This window comes from Diadema antillarum, unplaced genomic scaffold, assembly GCF_040938485.1.
Source record: "Diadema antillarum isolate AM-2024a unplaced genomic scaffold, OU_Dant_1.0 scf00000069, whole genome shotgun sequence".
NCBI classification, from domain to species: domain Eukaryota; kingdom Metazoa; phylum Echinodermata; class Echinoidea; order Diadematoida; family Diadematidae; genus Diadema; species Diadema antillarum.
Window position 1 is genome coordinate 2,981,178 of NW_027270958.1, and position 19,779 is coordinate 3,000,956.

Below are 19,779 nucleotides of genomic sequence, written 5' to 3' on the forward strand. Positions count from 1 at the left end.
GAAATTCTGTTTACAAAATAAAAATTCAGGCAGCAACATTATCGGCTTATGTTTTTTTATTGTTTATTTGTTTGGTTATAACGAAAGTTTGATATAACCAAAGAAAACTGCCGGTCCTGAGGACTTTGTTATAACAGGAGTCCACTGTAGTGACTGTGCTTTTAGTTAATGCCCATTGGGGATAATGACTTGAGCTAGATTCTGCTATAATTCTATTGGCGTTTAGAGGCAATGAACAGAAACAGAAGATTTGATTTTTTATGCTAAACCTGCAAGGAGTTTGGGTCATTAATATGACAAATACCTTTCAGATAAAGTACAATCTCCAGGTTTGAACAAAAAGACTGGCAGGAGATCACTATGTGGAGACAGTCTCCCTACTGTAGTATTGTACATTTATGGCTGACTGTGAGACAAACAACTTGAGAATCCAGTATTAAACTTCCTAAGTATATGAAGCTAGAAAAAAAAATGATTCATTAAATGGTCACTTGTGTCACGAGGCATTTCCTATGATTACTGGAGAAAAATAAAGCTAAGAAAAAAAAAACAACCCAACACTGGCATTATCAATTTTCTTGTTATATCTTCATATCAATGTATGACACATTCAGCATGAATTATTCATGTTGCAAGGATCCATTCTGAGGATTTGACCCTAAAGTACAGATATCTATTTGAAATGAAATGAGGTAATGCTGGGAAATTAGTTCTTCTGTCAGTATGTAGCCTAGTAGGAATCATTTTGCACTGCATTGTGAGTATTCAAATGCTTGTAATATAAAGTGCAAATGTGATCAGATAATGTGTATTCCTGCTTTCAGATTGTTGTCATTTCAAATGTTATGCCATGAAAACAAATTTTCCTCTTCTTATCCACCATATTAAATCTCAAAAAAGAAAAATGTGTAATCAGCATTTGTATGGAGTTACTTTTTATCTACAAGTCTTGCACAGCTAGTCTATATTTTATGAGTACAAATTCATGTATAATACATATAATCAGTTTTTGTGCATGTATTATCATTTTTAATGCAGATCAGTGACTTTCTTTTTTTTTGTGAGAAGCAAACCAGATATTTCCTGGCTGTGTGACATTGCTGAATGGTGATAAATACTTATGATAAAGTGTATTGGAGACTATTCCAAACAGAAAGCAGTTTTAATAAAATCTGTGGTATATATCAGCAGGACAGATGGACAAGTCAATCAGATTTAGTTAATCTTGAATAGTTTTATGGATCACGTCATAATGAATCATCTCGTGTAAATTCTCCACTTGTTTACACACAAATATACAAGCGCATCAAGTGAATGCATCAATATCAGTTGAACACATCAGTGACAATGACAGTGTGTAAAAACTTGTACAATCCCTTCAAAAGTTTTGAAATTTTATTGTATTGGTTCCATCATCACTGGATAAGAAAAGAACTAGTTTGTGACATCACATATGAAGAGTGATACAGGACTACGAAGAAATTGGGAAGAAAATTCAACATATTTTCACTTTTCTTCCATGATAAAAGAGCAATTGACTTGCCTGTGTGAGAAAGCAGGGGGAACAGTGTTGCCCTCAAAATATTTCAGTAACAAGTCAAGAGAATGTGTATTTCTCATTTTTTTTTTTTGGTTTAAGTTTTGTTGAATTTTCTATATACATGTATTTTCTTTGTGCCATTCTTCGTATGTGATGTCACAACTGTAGTACATGTAGTCTTCTCATCCAGCGATGGCTGCACAAAAGCATCAGAAATTTACAAGTTTTGAACGGATTGTCTGATTTTCCGCAAACTTTTACTGTTATGTTCTACAACTATTGCTGCATTCATTCACTCCACATATTTAGTTTCATTCCTTTTTTACAACCTGTGCTGACAGTGCCCGACTTTGTAGGACCAGGCTAATAATTTTTCTCCTGGAGTTGTGAAATGCCACTTTTTAGATGCTTGAGAAAAACTACACAATTGGAGTCATACTCACACCCACACACACCCACCCACACACAAACACACACAGGCATGCACAAAGATAGTTTTCATATATCAGTGCCTACTTGACATGTGCATACAGGGCACAGGGTAAGTTATGTGCTGGTATGTCATAGCAATCTTTATTTTCATCAGAAGACACAAAATCAATACAGATGGTATGTTGCATGCATCAAATTAATTCTTACATATTACTTAGTTACTGATAAACTCTGATATAAAATATATATTTCCTGCTTTCTGACTCCCATGTATTGAATGTGGTCCATTCATACTACAGTAGGAACTCATGACATCCCTGATACATTGATGATTTCTCCCTAATTAGGAGTAAAACTGATCTTCAAAAAATAAAAATATCAAAAGGTAAGAACCTTGCTTCATTGTACATCATAGGCCCTACATATTGTCAAAAGACCACTTTGTCAGGTAGGATCTGAAATGGGAAGTTTTTACAACATTAAGATGCAGTCATCATGCCTGTTCAATTATCACTCATTGACACAATGCAGTGTACATGTACTATACTTTGGCAAAGTGAAAGTACAGTACATGTATATTAGTCATTACATTCAAGAAGGAAAATTTAAACATTGTTTCCTATGTTTAAAGCTGAAATTACTTTCAGCTAAAAGCAAGCTGATACAGAATGTTTGTATTACTAGACACATGACAACCCTGTGTGCAATGGCACCTTTTCACCACCCTGCTTGAGTATTTTGCACAGACTTGAACTCGGGAGTCACAACACAACCGAAATATTTTATATGTGTATTTACTGTGAGGAAAGATCTACAGCCTGTTCAGTTGTTATCTGCTAGCCTTTCTTTAGGACACTTTTAACTACACACCTCTCAGAAACAAATTGAGTGACTTGAGTGCAGCTCCATTCTCACTGGTTAGCTTCTGCCTCTCAGAGACTAAGCTTGCCGTCCAGCAAGAAGTGATTACATTAAACTAAGACTCTGATTAAACACAACTGGATGTTAGGACTTATTCCATATCCCAGCCTGGCTATAGAAAGGGGTTGGTTGTAAGCAGATCAAAAGGCCAATTTGATTCTGACTACTATGGTATATGTACACAAATATTACCTAACCATTTTTTTTTTCATGCCAATTAGTAACTGAAACTTAGAAAGGTCTATTGGGGGGGGGGGGGGGGGGAGTGCACCAGAACAAAAGAAATAAAAAGAAAAAATTGGGGAGGGGTGCGTGCACCCCCCCCCCTTTAATTTTGTAAAGGTGCTCCCTCTGTACAGACATTCCAGGATCTGCCCCTGATTTGAATTCCAATTTGTAACTGAAATTTACAAAAGGCATGAAGACCAGGTGCATGCCATGCTGCAAGCGTTTGTGTCCCATTCCCCCCCCCCCCCCAATAAAAGCATGATAATTACCATTGTCAGGATTTGATATTACTAAGTCTTAAATCACTGTGCAACCTCATCAATTGGGTGTTAATCATGGCTAACAAACTCTATTTGACGTGCTCAGCATAAGCCTATGGTATTAGTAGTGTTTTTATTTTTATGATAGAATAAGAGTACTTAACTAAAAGTTCAGCCATCTGTCACATAAAACCTATACACAATGTCCAGAACTCAGGCACACAACGGGTCTGCCGACCAGACTTGCCCATTACAATATTCCTTGTCCAATACATTAGATACTATGAAATAATCATCCTCAACATGCATCTAAGGGAAGTTTTTAGCAAACCATAACCTGTGATAATACTAAGGATGATATTCAACAGAACACGCAATTACTCTCTCTGTCTAGGAAATAATGAATGCCACAAACCAGGGGGCATTTCATGAAGGAACTTGTCGAATAAAATATCTGACAAGTCAATTATATCCGACAAGTTTTGAGAAATTCTTTAGTCTGATTGGCTGATTTCTCTGAACTTGTCAGATATTATTGACTTGTCAGACATTTTATCCGACAAGTTCCTTCATGAAATGCCCCCCAGAAATGGAAGTTTGTTTCTCACTTCCAGAGTTTGTTCACGAGAGAAGAAAGGTAGGTCCAATATGAGGTGAGACAAGGATGAACTTCCCTGATGGCATTTAGAAGGCATAGAACAGCCAGGTCATAACAATGGAGTACGTATGTACATAATATTGGTCATGCTAAACCCAAGGATATATTGTTCAATAGGCTGGAACAAAAATTCACATCATGCACTATAAAATACATACGATACCATGTATGGTATTTGAAATGTACCAGTTATTTATACCTATTGAGTATTATATATTAGTTTTTATATACATGACTTGAATGAATATGTACATCATGAGTTCAGGTGTGATCACTACAAACATTCCATTGACATACCAGTACAGACTCTGAAGTGTATTTGTGTAATTACAATGTGTACGGTAGTGTCAGGGTTTGTTGAACATGTCAATGACGATAGAGAGCTTAGTACTGCCGTACACCACTGTTGATACCATTGCCATACTAAAGAGTCTATCTCGTATACTTACAACAAAAACAACAACAAACAAACAAGCTACATTGTAGTGACAAACTTGTAATGATACTTCATCTCGTATACTTTCATTAAGGCAAGAGACTGCATTGGAAGATGAAAGGTTAAACAACATCAAGTCTTAGTAACAAATTGTTGCAAAACGACACCATGACATTCCCTATATCTACATGCAGCCTCGAATATAATTGATTTTTAGCTTCAGTGTGTTTGTCTCCACAATTTAAAATGGCTGCTATGTATGATAAAAACACAAATACATCAGATGCACCAAAGTACAGTATGTGTTCAGCTGTTGGTACCTCTTTCTTTTCTGAACTTTTCATAAAGCAAAATTGCACTTAGTCCATTAAAAAACAGTACAACTCTCTAATCGATACCACATAAAAAGTAATCATGATTTTTTTATATAAAATCATTGAAGTCATACAGAAACTAATACAGGAAGATGCAAATAACTGAATGTGAAGACAGACACTCAAATCACTTAATTGCCAACTCTCTATCGAGCCAATTTTTCTGGGCTGGATTTAGTCATGCTATCTCTTGATTTCTTTCTTTCCTGCCATTTTCGATATCATTACAAAAATACAATACCTGGTACAGGGACTATCTCACCATGCATTTCTTATGCTTATTACACACTGACTTCATATTAAAGAGTAATTGTGACAAAACCTTCACTAGTGTTGCACAATGTACAATGACACTATATACCAAGCAAGGTCTCTGAACCTTGTCAGATCTACTTTAATACAAAGAAGAATTACAGATCAAAAGCTTTCTTCTGTTTTATAGGCACAATAAAACTACTGGGGGTAAGTAGCTTTGGAAGACAAAGTCAGTCAAATGCAAACAAGATTTAATTTTCCAAATAGTCACTGTGCTTATGAGCACCAAAAAGATAACTAGATATAGTATACACAACTTAGAAGCATCTATATCATTCAGATTGTCACTCGGTTGCAAGCTACATCTTTCAAATGTATGTAAGTATAAATACTGAATATGAAAGGGAATGGGTAGATGGACAAGGTATACTTACTACCAACCACCAGCTATACAGTAAGGTTTCTCAGTGAGGCAATGAAAGATGAACAAATACTATACAGATGACACTCACTACACACATCTTACCTTTGTCCCAGACAAGACAAAAAATAAAAAATAAAAAAATGAGAATAGTACTTGAGAAGACATGACATTTCAGTTGAAGAGTAGGAGATCCCCATTAAAGGCATTGCCAATACACCTTCATGCTGAATGTGAAACAAGTCAAGCAATAGTCAGCAAAGAATGGGATATGATGACATTGTGTGCTACATTCTCTTTAAGATAGGAGATGGGTAATGGGGGGGGGGGGGGGAGGCAAACATGATTCCGCGATGAACAAACTTGTAACTACAGTCATCAATGTACTAACTCATGGTATTAACTTGGCTCTATCACTTCTGGCTCTAGAGAAGAAGATTTTTTAAGATTCCGTAATTTTGGGGGGTTGGGGTCCCCTAGGGCCTCCAGGTGGGGCATTGTGCCCATTGGAACAAATTGAGATCCTATCCCCCAAAGGATGCTACCAGCCAAGTGTGGTGAAAATTGGTTATCAGGTTTTCAAGAAGAAGATGGAGATTTACAATTTAGGACCCCTGCCACCCCCTCCCCTGGGTCCCAAGGGGGGCACTCCTGATTTTGCCATGAAAAATCTTGAAACTACATTCATCAATGTACTAACTCATAATACTAACTTAGCTCTATCACTCCGGATTCCAGAGAAACTAGATATATCGCTACGGCTACTGATATGCCTCCGCCATAATGCATGGTTCTCCTAATAGGTCTATAGTACAATGTCTTGACAATGTGTGATGACAGTTTCACACAATTGGCAAAATATTAAATGACATTATCTAAACCTGGCCTTTGACCTTTGACCTCACAGTTCCAAAGAGAATCACTGTTAGGTTGAACATGCATAAATATGTAAGTTTCATGATGATACCTTGAGTTACTTTCGAGATATGGAGGGAAAAGTGCAATTTAGCACTTTCACTTGACCTTTGACCTTTTGACCTTTGACCTTTTGGCAAGAAACTTCCCCAAAAATATATATTGGGTAATACATGCCATACATCAAGTTTAAAAAAAAAAAACCTTCAGGCATACTGCATTTTAAGGAAAGTAGTGATATTTTGAGGAGTTGACCTTGACCTTTGACCCCCTGACCTTTGACCCATGACCCCCAACTTCCCTAGATAATCACTGCCCATCGGTACAAGCATATATACTAAGTTTCATGAAGATACCTTGAACCATTTGCGAGATATGGAGAAAAACATGAAATTTCAATGTTTTTCACAAAATAACCTGTGACCTTTGACCTTTGACCCTGTGACCCTAAAATCCACACAAAGTATTATCCCCCAAGGATATACCCTCATACCAAGTTTGATGTAAAACCACCACACGGTTCTTGAGATATCGACAAAAACAAAACGGGACGGACGGACGTACGGACGGACGGACGGACGGACGGACGACCCGAAAACATAATGCCTCCGGCCACTTCGTTGCGGAGGCATAAAAAGATTTTTTAAAGATTATTTAATGGAGGGGGGGGGGGGGAGGGGGGGCGTGGGCCTCCCTGGGGCCCCCAGGAAGGGCATGGTGCCCATTTGAATAAATTGTGATCCTATCCCCGTAGGGATGCTACCTGCCAAGTTTGGTGAAAATCGGTCATGGGGTTTTCAACTTAGACAAAGATGAAAATGTAAATACATGTGGTTTACGCACGGCACATAACGGACAACATACGCCAGACGAAGAGCAATCGCAATAGCTCACCTGAGTCATCGGCTCAGGTGAGCTAAAAATCACTGGAACATCATACCAAATCATATCACCTACTTTTGATGTATTCATTAAAGACTATTGGAACAAGCACATACAAATTATTCAGTCTTATCTTTCCTACAACTTCATATCACCTACATTGCAAAGTGTCACCATTGTTTTCCATGTCTAATGTGTTACAATAAATGCCATATGCACTGAGACTGAACGTAACATTTTCCAATCAAACTCTATCTGTCTCGCACAAACACTTGACTCGGTCTTCAACGGTGGAAGAATGTAATAGTGTACAGTGTACAATTTGATTGATAATGAAATCAGCTCAGCAATATGGCATAATCACAGGAGTTAAGTTGTCAAGAGATGACTTCAGTAAATATTACTCAAGAGATGATACTACAGTGCCACATGTTTTGTCCCACTAGGTAAGGATATAATAAGATTCATACAGTGAGTGATGTCATGCCGAGAGTCTTGGCCACCTCATAAGTGAGTCAGAAGTTGTCAATCTAGTTCAGGGTATCTTTGGCTCGGCCTCTAACCAGAGGGGTTTGCTCAGTGTCTGAGGGAACAGCAGCATCCCTCCAGGGTGGGTGTGAGTGGAGGTAGTCAGACACAGTGTCCTCTTCTTCTTCTGGAGTCTGACGTAGCAGAGAGAAACCAGAGCAGCCGGTGGGTCCCCAGTAAACCAATGTGTTCAGAAAGGCTTGTAAAGGATTCATTATGGCCTGTAAAATGAAATGGTCATACAATTGGAAAGTTTTTCAAATAACATCAGTCTTCTAGTGCACATGACTAGTAGAAAAAGTTTGATATGTATGACGATTCAGTGAAATCTCATCCAGGCTATGATATCTAAAAATACAGTCAACCTTGCCGAAGTTGGTATCTATTTGGGCTGAAGAAATAGCTTTGACTTAGAGAACATTTGACTTATGACAGATAAAAATCAATAGTATACAAAAAGACGAGGACTTGAACAGACCGTTGACCAAGGAGATTATTTGACTTGCGAGGTCCACTAATTAATAAGCAACAGTTTCTACTTTTCAGCCTGTCAGCAATGGAAATAAACAATGTGACTATAAAGTGTAATGCATAATATTCATTAACCCTAACTTACCTGGGCAATTTAGCAAGCTTGAATTCCTGGGGGGGGGGGGGGGGGCATTATGGCCCCCCTTCAGATCTCGGCCGTTGATCGCGCGATCGCCGCAACATTTTGCATGAACATAAAGCCGGATGTAATCTACAAGACTGTTTAGTTCAATTTTTTAAAAATTTGCATTTTCTGTTTTAAATTAATTAATTATGCAAATATATGCAAAAACCTCATTTTCACCTGTAATTGGCTTATAAAGCTTATGGAATGCTGATTTATGGTGTAAATATTCCTAGTGACATTCCGAACATTTGTGCATAAAAAAAAATTCAGTATCAAAATTAATTTCTTATGTTTTTTATTGTTTTATCATTTCTTAATGTATTTCTCTGTTTTTTCGAACTTTTGTTTTTGTTGTTTTTTCAGCAGAATTTGTCATACACATCTTTAGAAGCATAGTTATACTAAAATAAATTATTTCAGCCATTAAAATTAAAAATATGAATCTTTATATGAATTAATTGAAAAAACACAATTTGTATTGACTTTGTACACAAAATCACGTTTTTGAGCAATTTTGGGGTTGACGATAATTTTTTGAAGGGACGTGGCTTCGGAACGGTATGCCCAGCCCGACAAATTTGGTCTCAAAAGTTGCGCGAGACTTGAAAGTAAAAAGTCAGCGAGCGGCGCGGTCAAAAAATTTTGCGCGGCGGAATGGTCATGGAATTCGTCGAGGGGGGGCATTATGCCCCCCCCAGGTAAGTTAGGGTTAAGCAATCATGAAGATCCATGCTTGTCAACAAGTGGTCCCCAATGTCCGCCAAGATGTCGCAAGAGTCATATTTGATTTAACTGTGGAACTGTGGGCCAAAGTGGGCCTCACGTTGAAAAAGGTTTAATAATAGCAGGGATGCAGACAACCAAAAAGTGTCCTTCATGTGTTGATGCAAATGCCAGTTGAGAAGAAGAGGGTCGTATACTTTGTGGGTTCACACCTTCCGCTCATAACAAAACATTGACTACTTATGAGTACAAAGAAAGGCATTTTTAAGCACATGTTTTCAACTTACAAACAAATAAAAAAGACCGATGAATCATTGTGACTTTCAAATAATCTTGTTCTGTTTACCTATGGATGAAATAAAAGACTGACTTATTGTTTACGTGTGAAAGTTTATAACATTCAAGACAGATGGCAAAAATTAAAGGGGTGGTATAGTTTTGGATGAGATGGATCTTCAGGTTTCCAACGTTTTTGTGAGATAATGAGAAATATTTCATGAAATATGAAAGAGCATACAATTCTACCAAAGAGGAATTCAAAGAATGATTGATGAGAACTGGTTTTGAAATGGCTGAAATATCTGCAAACAGAGGTTCTAATAAAAGGTGGGACAAACCTTTTATTAGGACCACTTTGTTTTACTTTGTTTTCAGATATCTCAGCTATTTCAAAACCAATTTTCGATAGGTTTCTAATAATAAGTTAAAATCTGAATACCCATCTCAAGCAAAACTATACCATCTCTTAAACTTTTAAAAATGAAAATATTCAATATTTTCACTGTGAAAATTTGCAAACCTACCATCAAGATCCAGATGATGTAGTAGACTTTACTACTCAATGGGACACCACTAAGTAGCATGATTCCATTCACTACATTTGGAAGCCAGCTGCAACATTTGAAAGAAGTACATTGAAAGGGTTGAATGACTTGTTTGATCTTGTTAAGCACACTTTCATGGAAATCACAGAATGAAAGGTTTCATGACTAATCCAAATCTTTTCTATAAAAAAAGTGATAGACAAGCAGTCAGTACTGTTTGGGGAAGGCTAACTGTCAATGTCTCTAGTGCCTCTCAATTCATTCTGTATAGTACTGTAGGTAAGTTTCTGATATACTGGATCTGGATAATATTTTGAAAACAATTTGAATGGCTATGTATGTCCTACTCCTTAGAATTTAAGTTAAGTATGATTAAAATCTGTTAGGTTTCAGGAAGAAAATGCAACGTTGTTAAAAAAGTCTATGGACAAAGCTTGACAGATAAAATCACTGTGATAGCTGACTAGAGTCCTGAGCTCAGATTAGATTACAGAAATATGTCTTACCAGATGACCAATGTGATGACAATTTTCAGAAATTTTTTCTTCACTTGTCTTTCAATTTCCCTCTCCTTGTCTGTGTACATTCCTCCAGCCTTCATCAGTGGTGACACTGTCAAAAATTGAAGAGAATTCATCATGGTTTCACTCATTTCCTTTTGAATTCACAGTATTGCTGTAAAAATGTAGGCTTGCAATATTTCAATTGCTCTCCATTACATTTGAATGATTTAATGTGTTTAAGGCATGATTCAAATAGAAGCTGCAGTGTACGCCCTACATTTCAGTGTTTTTATTTTTTAGTATTTTGCCTTGGGGATCAACTAATTTTTGTGAAAATAATAACTCGGGGAAATGTTGCCTCCTGTAACACATACCAGTACCAAAGGAATGTGTAGTATAATCTCTCCAAGATGGGGCGTTGCCATCATTTCCTTTTGAAAAGGGATAATAATTTTTATGTCATTCTGTCATAGTGTCAATGTGGTTCTTGATCAAGAATTTAACCCATTCCATACTGAATTCTGAAAAGTCCATAGACTTAATACGCAGGCCACCAGGTTCCTGTACAGAATGGGTTAACCTCTTACAAGTCCCACTTTACAAAATACAAAGCACATGAAATAAATGATGTATAATGCAGGTTGAATGTATTGAAGTTGAATATTGCACATACCTTTTCTTCCAGCCATGATGTATATAATAGGGTTAATAATGAGAACTGCTACCATGGGGATGAAGAGACAGAGGTAGTAGATCACCACCAGGTTGTGTTTGGATGACTTAGCAGAGCATGCCAACCTTAGGACAGACAAGGAGAATATTCTCAGTTTGCTCTGTCAATTCATGAAAGCTAATGGTGAACTACTAAAATCTATTACTAATTTGTAAAATTTTCAGATAAAACCAGACTCATTCAATGTCAGCAGATTGTCCAAAATATATGTTTTCATGTATCATTTGTGAATAAATTCCGATTTGCACTTTAAACATATGACTCATGGACATCACACTTACAATGCAAATGAGTACATGTACAGTATTGGTGAATGGAATTGGAACATGGCTCTGAAATATGAATTTCTTATGAAAATAAACATAATACACCTACAATATTTCATGCAAGCTTTTTTTCTATCTCTGTGTGACATTAATGTGACAGTTTTTTTTAATTTTGTAATGGTTTAATAGATTTAGTCATATGTTTTGATCTCCTTTCTAGAAATACTGCTTTTGTTTAACTTAGAGGATAATTTCTGACATTTGCCACATAATTGCAACAACCATTACGCAAGGCTTGGAGGTGGATATTAAACTGATAGCTACAGCAGTATCTCTAGGGTTTAAAACTGTTATGATTAACTTTGCATATTCTCGATAAACCTACATGAAATTATTTTTAGAAGCCAGATAAAGCTGTATTTGAAACAATGGCAATGTAACAATATTCTGTGCTAAAATCTCTTCAGTACTGTAAAAAATAGACACATACAGATACAATGTATACAGCAATGTCAGCACAAATTGAAGTTAAAGAGCTGAAAATGCTTTACTTCAGACAAAAAGCCCTGATTTTACCAGATAAATCAATGTACAGTAAATTGTACTTGAGTCAAAGTTGCATAGTGGAATATTGGGTGAGTTAAGGAAAAATCTATTCCCTTCTACCAACTTGAAATATAAAATTCATTTTGCCAGATCGCAAGTGGCCAGGTCTCATAATGTCAATCCAAAATCTCAAAATGCAAATTTATGTCACAATGCCCCTAAGACAACTCCACTGTAACAATATCTCAAATCCTTTTCTTTGAAATGTTTCCTAATATCTATAATCTGGAGACAGAAGAATGTTGAATTCAGCTCTAATTTGCAAGATGCAAAAAAAAAAAAAAAGAACCTACGAAGATATGAAAAATGAAGAATTAAAGAGAGCTACATAAATTGATGATTATTTTCTGGCAGAATAGAAAAGATCTAAATCAAAAGATGTCAATGTAATTACTTCTTGTTAGATGGAAGATGAAAACAAACAAGCATACTTACTGTGGTTCCGCTGTTTCATACAGGGCCCAAAGTCCAAAGATGATGAATGATATGGGGAAGAGCCAGCTGATGACAAAGTACACTTTAAACACATCTGTCCTGTAAGACATGATAAGAAATTGACAATGTGATATCAGTACATATAATACACAATACATGCAATCTTCTGCTTTCTCCACAATGAGATATAAGAGTGTGACTTCTACCCCTTTCAGTAACTCATGCATTTTTGGCCAGCTCCTGGCCCAAGCTAACTTGGCCCGGGCCAAGCAGTAAAAATTGTGTTCAGTAACTATAACAGAGCAGCGCTACTTTTACGATGACCATTCACGAACTCGGCCACATAAAAGAGATAACAACCATGGTAACTGAATGCGAGCTCCAGCGGAGGGCACGGCCAAGTAATTGTGACCTTTGACCATGCAAGGAATTTTGGCCTGAGCCTGGTGCTGCTATTGTTTATAAAGTCTTCGATCGGCACCAGGCCTGTGCCTGTTCCGCGCCTGGTGCTAGCTTCAGCAGCGCCAAAATAGCCCGCTCCTGGCACTGGCCACTTTGGCCCGACCCATTCATAAACTCAAAATTTTAGGACTTAGCTCGGGCCTGGCCCAAGCCAGAGGAGTTACAGAAAGCGGTATATTACAGTTACTACTGATATCCTGTATGCTCAGTCACTCATCAGTCTTTACTTCTGCATGAAAATTCTAGACAATTGTGATGGTCTTTACCCTCTCTTCCCATCTTTAAAATTCATTGCTTGTCTCCTAAGATGAAATGTCATCAAGCAGCAACAACTTGGATACAAAGGACTCCCGTTATAACGAAGTCCTCGGGACCGGCAGTTTTCTTTCAGTACATCAAAATTTTGTTACAACCGAACAAATAAACAATAAAAATACATAAAGCGGATAACGTTGCTTCCTGAATTTTTACTTCATAGTAACCAGAATTTTGTTATAACCGTTTTTGTTATAATGGGAGTGCCTTGTATACAGCTTGCTTTGCGGCAAACATATTTATGAAATAAATCACACAATAATGACCATCAATAGTCTCTCCTTCTTGCCCCCCCCCCCCAAAAAAAAAGGATTAAAGTTCAAATAAACCTCTTACATGAATGCTAAGATAGCACTCTCTTCCACTAGCTTTCTTTTTTCACCCCTTGAATAAAGCCTAGTGCACATTGCAGTCCTTTGACCTACATACAATATTTACATAGTTATCATGAAAGTCAAACCTGCAACAATAATTATCTAACAGACTGTTTGGCTCAACTTCATAGTTTGGGGTTTTGATTCTCAGCTTCCTTTTTCTCAGAGGATTTTCTGATACAGTTTGTGGTCTGGCTTTAATTTTCCATTGTTGTTTGCTTTTTTCTCACTGGATTTAATTGCATGTACACACTCACTGTGGGTGACATTCCTTCTATTGTCAGCAGGAACCTAAGCAATGATTCACAGACTTGTTAATGATTAGCATACATAATACTGTATACGCTATAATTTTCGCGAATTGCCGCTGTCACACATTTTCGCGAGTGGTTAAATTCACGATTGGGGGACCAGAGAAAATATGAAGTGGCAAAGAAAGTGTGAATTTTCAACTTATTAGCAAATAAGAATGATACTAGTTATACACTGCATGAAAAAAACTTACCAAACTCTGCGAACTAGTAAGTTGAAATTCAACATTTTTGAAGTGGTTAAGTCCATCGCGCTAGATTTCTGACAAGTGGTCCCCTTGCGATAATGGATTGGCTCTCTACAGTATTCGTAAGTAGACGTGGACGTGCGTAAACAAGCTTAGCCAGTATGGTCTGTTCGGTAAGCCGTGACATGGTATACTAGTACTGAAATGTTCGTATCATCAAGGCAAGGGATTCATTTTGGAAGGTAATATTTTGGCGTGTTGTTAATTTCGCGAATAGCTCCCGACTCGCGAAATTCGCGAAAATAAAACCCCCGCGAAATATATAGCGTATACAGTAATCACAGAGACTCCAACCCTAAGCACCTTCTGATCTGGAGATTCTCCCGCCTGAAACCGCTAGCAAACGGGAGACTCCAACTTGATGTGCGCGAAATGCATATCACGAGCGCAAAGTTCCTTGCGGCCGGGGGTTCAGGGCCTGCCTGGGCCCTGGAAGCTCTAATAATTAGGATTCTTGATGCTCTCTCGTGCTATCTAAGGCTTATTTTTCAACATACGAAGACAAAAAGTAAGACATCATTTCAAACTGGAGACACAGAGCCAGGGCGGGAGAACTCAAATCTCAAGCGGGAGAAGGGGAGATTTTGCAAAAGTGGGCTTTCGGCGGGAGATTTCTCGTCGAAAGCGGGAGAGTTAGAGTCTCTGTAATCAGTATATGCCATATATTTAGTGAGTTTACATTTTCGCAAATATTGAGACTTCTTGAGAATTTTGTGAGTGGTGAAATTAGGCATTAGAGTGTAGTGCAACAACAAAGGACGAAATTGGTATCATTTACTCACTTTCAGGAAGCAAAATGAGTGATCCTGCATTGAAAATAAATATGCTATAAACTTAGGAGAAAGTATTGAGAATTGCTGGTATGTACGATGTATTCCTAAAATAATTCCAAGATCAGATCATCACATGTTACTTGTATCAGTTACAATAGACACAATAACATGATTTGAGACACATGCTCAATCATGTTTGGATTCATGTCAGGATCACAGGTAATATCTTTGCATGTTGTTAAATTTGCAAATGGCACTGAACTCACAAAATTGGCAACCCCCCCCCCCCCCCCAAAAAAAAAAAAAACAAAACACAAAATATATGGCATATAATACAGAACATAATATTGAGTATTTGCAATTTTATTCATAGTGCAATAGGTATGCTAATGGTTTACCATAATTCATGACTGTATGTGTCTGCCTATCTGTCTGTCTGTTCTGCATGTGTAATGTCTAAAAATATGATGACATAAAGGCCAACTCACAGAGTAGATTTTCTGAGGAAGAGATAAACATCCACAGCATAGCTAGTCAGCCACATGTAGGTTGCAAAGAAGAAGAAATGCGTCCATGCCTGAAAAAACAATCAAACAAATAAAACATCATCTCTGATGTAAGTCATATTGTTGGACAATATTGTGCAAGATATACCTGACATTCTATGAAACAACTTACTAAGGTGCCATTTTATATATGTGCAAATTCAGAGCACAAATATGACTAAGAGGTCCCTGGCCTAGTCCTTACTACATGAACAGTGTACTTTGCTTTCTGGACGCTCCATTTGAGGCAAACTCATTTCACAAACCTTCAGATTCAGGGATTTTTGTGTTTTGTTTGTTTGTTAGTTTTTTGTGGCTCCTTGGGCAACATCCTCCTAATTCTTGGTATATTGGTCCTGCCTGAGGGAACCCCTAAGGGCACAGGGACAAACCATCATTTAACCTATTAGTAACTGAACCGGCCGAAACCGCATGTCTTATTACTCTCTAAAATGCCAGAAACAGTTTTTTTTAATATAGTTCAATGCTTTACCATTTTTTTTTAATAGAATGTAATAATGTAATTTCAAAGAGGTCAAAGGTCAGCATAAGTACGTCAGAGTCATTTCTGTGACACACCATTCTCTTGGTAAAGTCTTGATAGGCTTTCAAATAAACATAACTTATACAGTGTAATACACAAAAATAAACATGCAGTAAGCTATTTTAATGCATTTAGAAAGTTGTTGAAACGAGAGCAGTACTGCTGCAACAAGGAAACCATAGGTCATTATGTACAGAATCTTCAGTAGCTAAAGGGTTAAAAACTGTAATCCCTATCCTAATTTATGAATACTGCCAAATAATAATAATGTATACTTCTATAGTGCAACAATCCATCAAAAAGATGCTCATGGCACTTTTAGTCATTAAGGTTAGGAAAAGAAAGACAGAAAGAAGAAGAAGAAAAGGAAATATATGACATCTTCACTTTTTTTTTTCTCCTGCAACATATTAAACAGATCTGTTTTTAGACATGTTTTAAATGATTCCATTGAAGATGACTGGTCAAACTCCAGCCACCAGTTTTCATGAAAAGGAAGAAAATGTGCAAAATTCTGAAAATTAGTTTATATACCACCATTTGATCTCTCTCTCTCTCTCTCTCTCTCTTCTCTATCTCTTCTTTATCATGACAGTGGCATGTCTCACAGACTGGTATTCACTGTATATTATCCTAGTAATATATTATCCTGAATATATTCTATCCATGTAACTATTACAATTGAATGAGACAGTAAATGCATTTGAACAATGAAACGATCACACCATCACTCTTACTCAGCTCTCCATCTACAGCCAATAACACCAAACAACAGAATAATCTCAACCTGCACCAAGAGAAATCAAAGCAGTGTACAACCATCAACTCAAAAAAGAAAAAAGAAAAAAGAGTGAATTGAATTGGTGCCTATTCACACAAGTCATGCATGAATTTACACAGGAATTTTGATTTCTGAGGAAGAATGCTTTGCAGTACTTAACACCATGTGTATGTAACCCTTGAAGGGAGAGCTATTTGGCAAAAGAGAACACTAGACAGAGGAGAGTAGAGGGAAGCGACCCCATTGCCACTGTATAAGAAGTTATGTAATGAACACAAATAGTGGACATAGGAGAATGGGGATAGGGAGAGTTGTACCAAGGAATAGAGTGATAATTAGATTAAGGTTTTAGAAGTCGGTAGGAGGAGACAGATCCAGAAAGACATTCAAACAGCAATCAGGGAAATATTTCTGTCTTGCGTGCATCTCAGTTCTTCTTCACTATGTGCCTTGGAGTTAGTGAACTATTTAAAGTAACACCTATAAAATTTGCTATGCTGTACAATTACTTTACTTTTATTTTGCTTCTGGTATCAGCTTCAGATGATATAACTCTGAATGTGTCTCTCAAAGTTTATGATCATTCTGTGGTAAATCTTAAAAAATAAAGGCAGGGATTTTTGATATTCTGTTCACATCTCTCAGAAGTTACCACCATTCAACATGTGCTAAGGTGTTTTGCTACCAACCAAGCCTCATCCTATGTCCACTTCTACTGCAACCAAGGGCAGACTAGTGTTCTCTATCACACAGGTAATACACCCACAGTACTCACCCACAGAGCTCTTCCTACATGGTGTACTTACCGTAGCAATGATGCAAACCCATTCCCAAGCTCCCTCAGACAGCTCCACCATAAGATTCTCATCTGTGGCATCCAAGACACGCAGAAAATCACCTGCCAGGACTATCAGGCCTGGGTCAGAAAAGAAAGGTACACATGATACAAAAAAAAACCTCAAAATGTGTCAAAGAAGAATCTAGTGGAAACATGCCAGTAGATCATATCAGAACAATAAGTCAACCTGGTAGCAGTGAGCACATGTAGGACAAATAAAATTAAGCATTCTTGATTACTGGTTTGTAAAATGTATCTAATAAACACAAAGATGTGGAGTTGGAAAATTCTTTGTTTTGTTTGGAAATGGAAGTTTAAAAGTTTGATGCTAGAAGCATTTACTTACCAAAACAAGCCATGATGTCTGAAAAGGACAGCCAGAAAAGGATCCATTTCTGACGCTTGTCTACGACTCTGGTAAGACTGCGAGAAGAACTCTGACTCTCCTGTCTCTTTGGATAAAGCATGTACAGTGCACCAATGATGCTCAAAGAGGACATAACGATGACTGTTGCATTGTAGAGGTACAGGTATGTCTTGAATGGAGTGGCAGAGCTGGGGTGCACATTTGAGTGATTGGTATCGGAGCCATTAACTGTGATGGCATCGTTTTGCACATCAGTAGCATTCACAGTTTCGTTGACAATACGTACAAAGGAGCAGCACAGTAAGTCCAAAGTTGGGGAAGACATGTTGTTCGCTGCAATGGAAGGTGCTCAGTCTCTTAGAATGTTACACTGATTTTATGACTTTGACCTCAGCTCTCTCTTGTCTTTATTGGCCGGTCCAGGATTGTCCACTCGTTGGAATTGATCCAGCAGATTGATGATGACATTCGCTTTCATTAATCAGTACAATAACAGAGAACATGACGTAGCAATCTCTGATTTTTTCACAGCGATGAAAGTATGACTCATACTTTGAGACAGTTTGATGAAGTGAGATAGTTGAAAGAAACTTTCCCTTTCATAAGATCATCAAGCCTTCACACAGTACCATGCATGCTGTTTACATTAATGCCAGGGTTTCACAACCCTGTGCAGCTGATCAGAATTTGTCACTGTTGCAATTATTTGATGGACAACGTATTCTTGAAGTGCAGCTCTTGCTGAGGTCTTCTAGGAATCCTGTACAGAAGAGAAGAAAGTCAGGTAAGCATAAAAGAACACAGAAAGAAGATGTAAATATATCACTCTGTACTTTTCTTCTGCACACAGTTGTACATATTTGCATGACTTGCCTATGATGTACACACATACACTCATATGATACATATACATCTCTTATATTTCACCATGTACATGTATACTGTATGTGCCATACACCCAATATAGGTTTTCCCATCCATTTTCGCACTTTTGTCATTCAATTTCAAAGATTTATTATTCAATTTTTTCCCGAGAAGCACGTGGAACGCAAATCCTAACTTAAATTTCGTCAACTGTCATTGTAATTCGTTTTTCGTCAAACATTTTCGAAGACATAGCATTCAAAATCGTCAATTGTCATTCAAATTCATCCCTCCCGCTGACGGATCGCAGAATGTGAAGATCAAATTTGTTTTTGTTCACATGATTTCATGAATTTTTCATTCAAATTAGCCAGATGTTTTCGTATGCAAGACAGTACGTCTGTTTGTATCAGTGTGTACTCAGATTGCTTGTGTGTGTGTGTGTGTGGGGGGGGGGGGGGGGGGGGGACACTTGTGTGTATGTTAACTCCTGAATGTAAAATGTGAACGGTTACAGAAAAAAATACATGAATGACTGGGAAATCACACCGGATAGAGATATGAGACGAATATGAATGAAAATTCAACGAAAATGAAATTGACAAAAGACAAAATCGATCCTGCTGTTTTGAGTGCTGCGAGTGAGACTGACGAATTTGAACTGTAAATGACGAAAATGTATGCCAAATTACTAAATTGAATGGACTTTATATGAAAATGAACGATGAAAGACGAATTTGAAAGTAAGATTGGCCTATT

At 37.3% G+C, this 19,779-nt stretch overlaps 1 protein-coding gene across 1 annotated transcript; it reads right to left on the minus strand.

The window, feature by feature from the left end:
• Positions 1–7,832: 7,832 nt before the first annotated feature.
• On the minus strand, positions 7,833–18,909 carry LOC139716754 (G-protein coupled receptor 143-like). The gene is made up of 8 exons (XM_071628287.1): positions 18,136–18,909; positions 17,758–17,867; positions 15,570–15,658; positions 12,599–12,697; positions 11,232–11,356; positions 10,562–10,667; positions 10,035–10,122; positions 7,833–8,071 (listed from the first exon to the last, which is right to left on the minus strand). Exons 1-8 carry the CDS (start codon positions 18,479–18,481, stop codon positions 7,853–7,855), a joined length of 1,182 nt encoding a protein of 393 aa, XP_071484388.1. The 5' UTR covers positions 18,482–18,909; the 3' UTR covers positions 7,833–7,852.
• Positions 18,910–19,779: the final 870 nt, after the last annotated feature.

Excerpts from the sequence above, each read along its gene's own strand:
- LOC139716754 (XM_071628287.1), bottom strand. The coding sequence starts at position 18,481 with ATGTCTTCCCCAACTTTGGACTTACTGTGCTGCTCCTTTGTACGTATT. Across the intron at positions 12,698-15,569 it reads TTCCTCAGAAAATCTACTCT|GACAGATGTGTTTAAAGTGT; the intron begins GTGAGTTGGCCT and ends CATGTCTTACAG. Across the intron at positions 10,668-11,231 it reads CATCATGGCTGGAAGAAAAG|TGTCACCACTGATGAAGGCT; the intron begins GTATGTGCAATA and ends AATTTTTGACAG.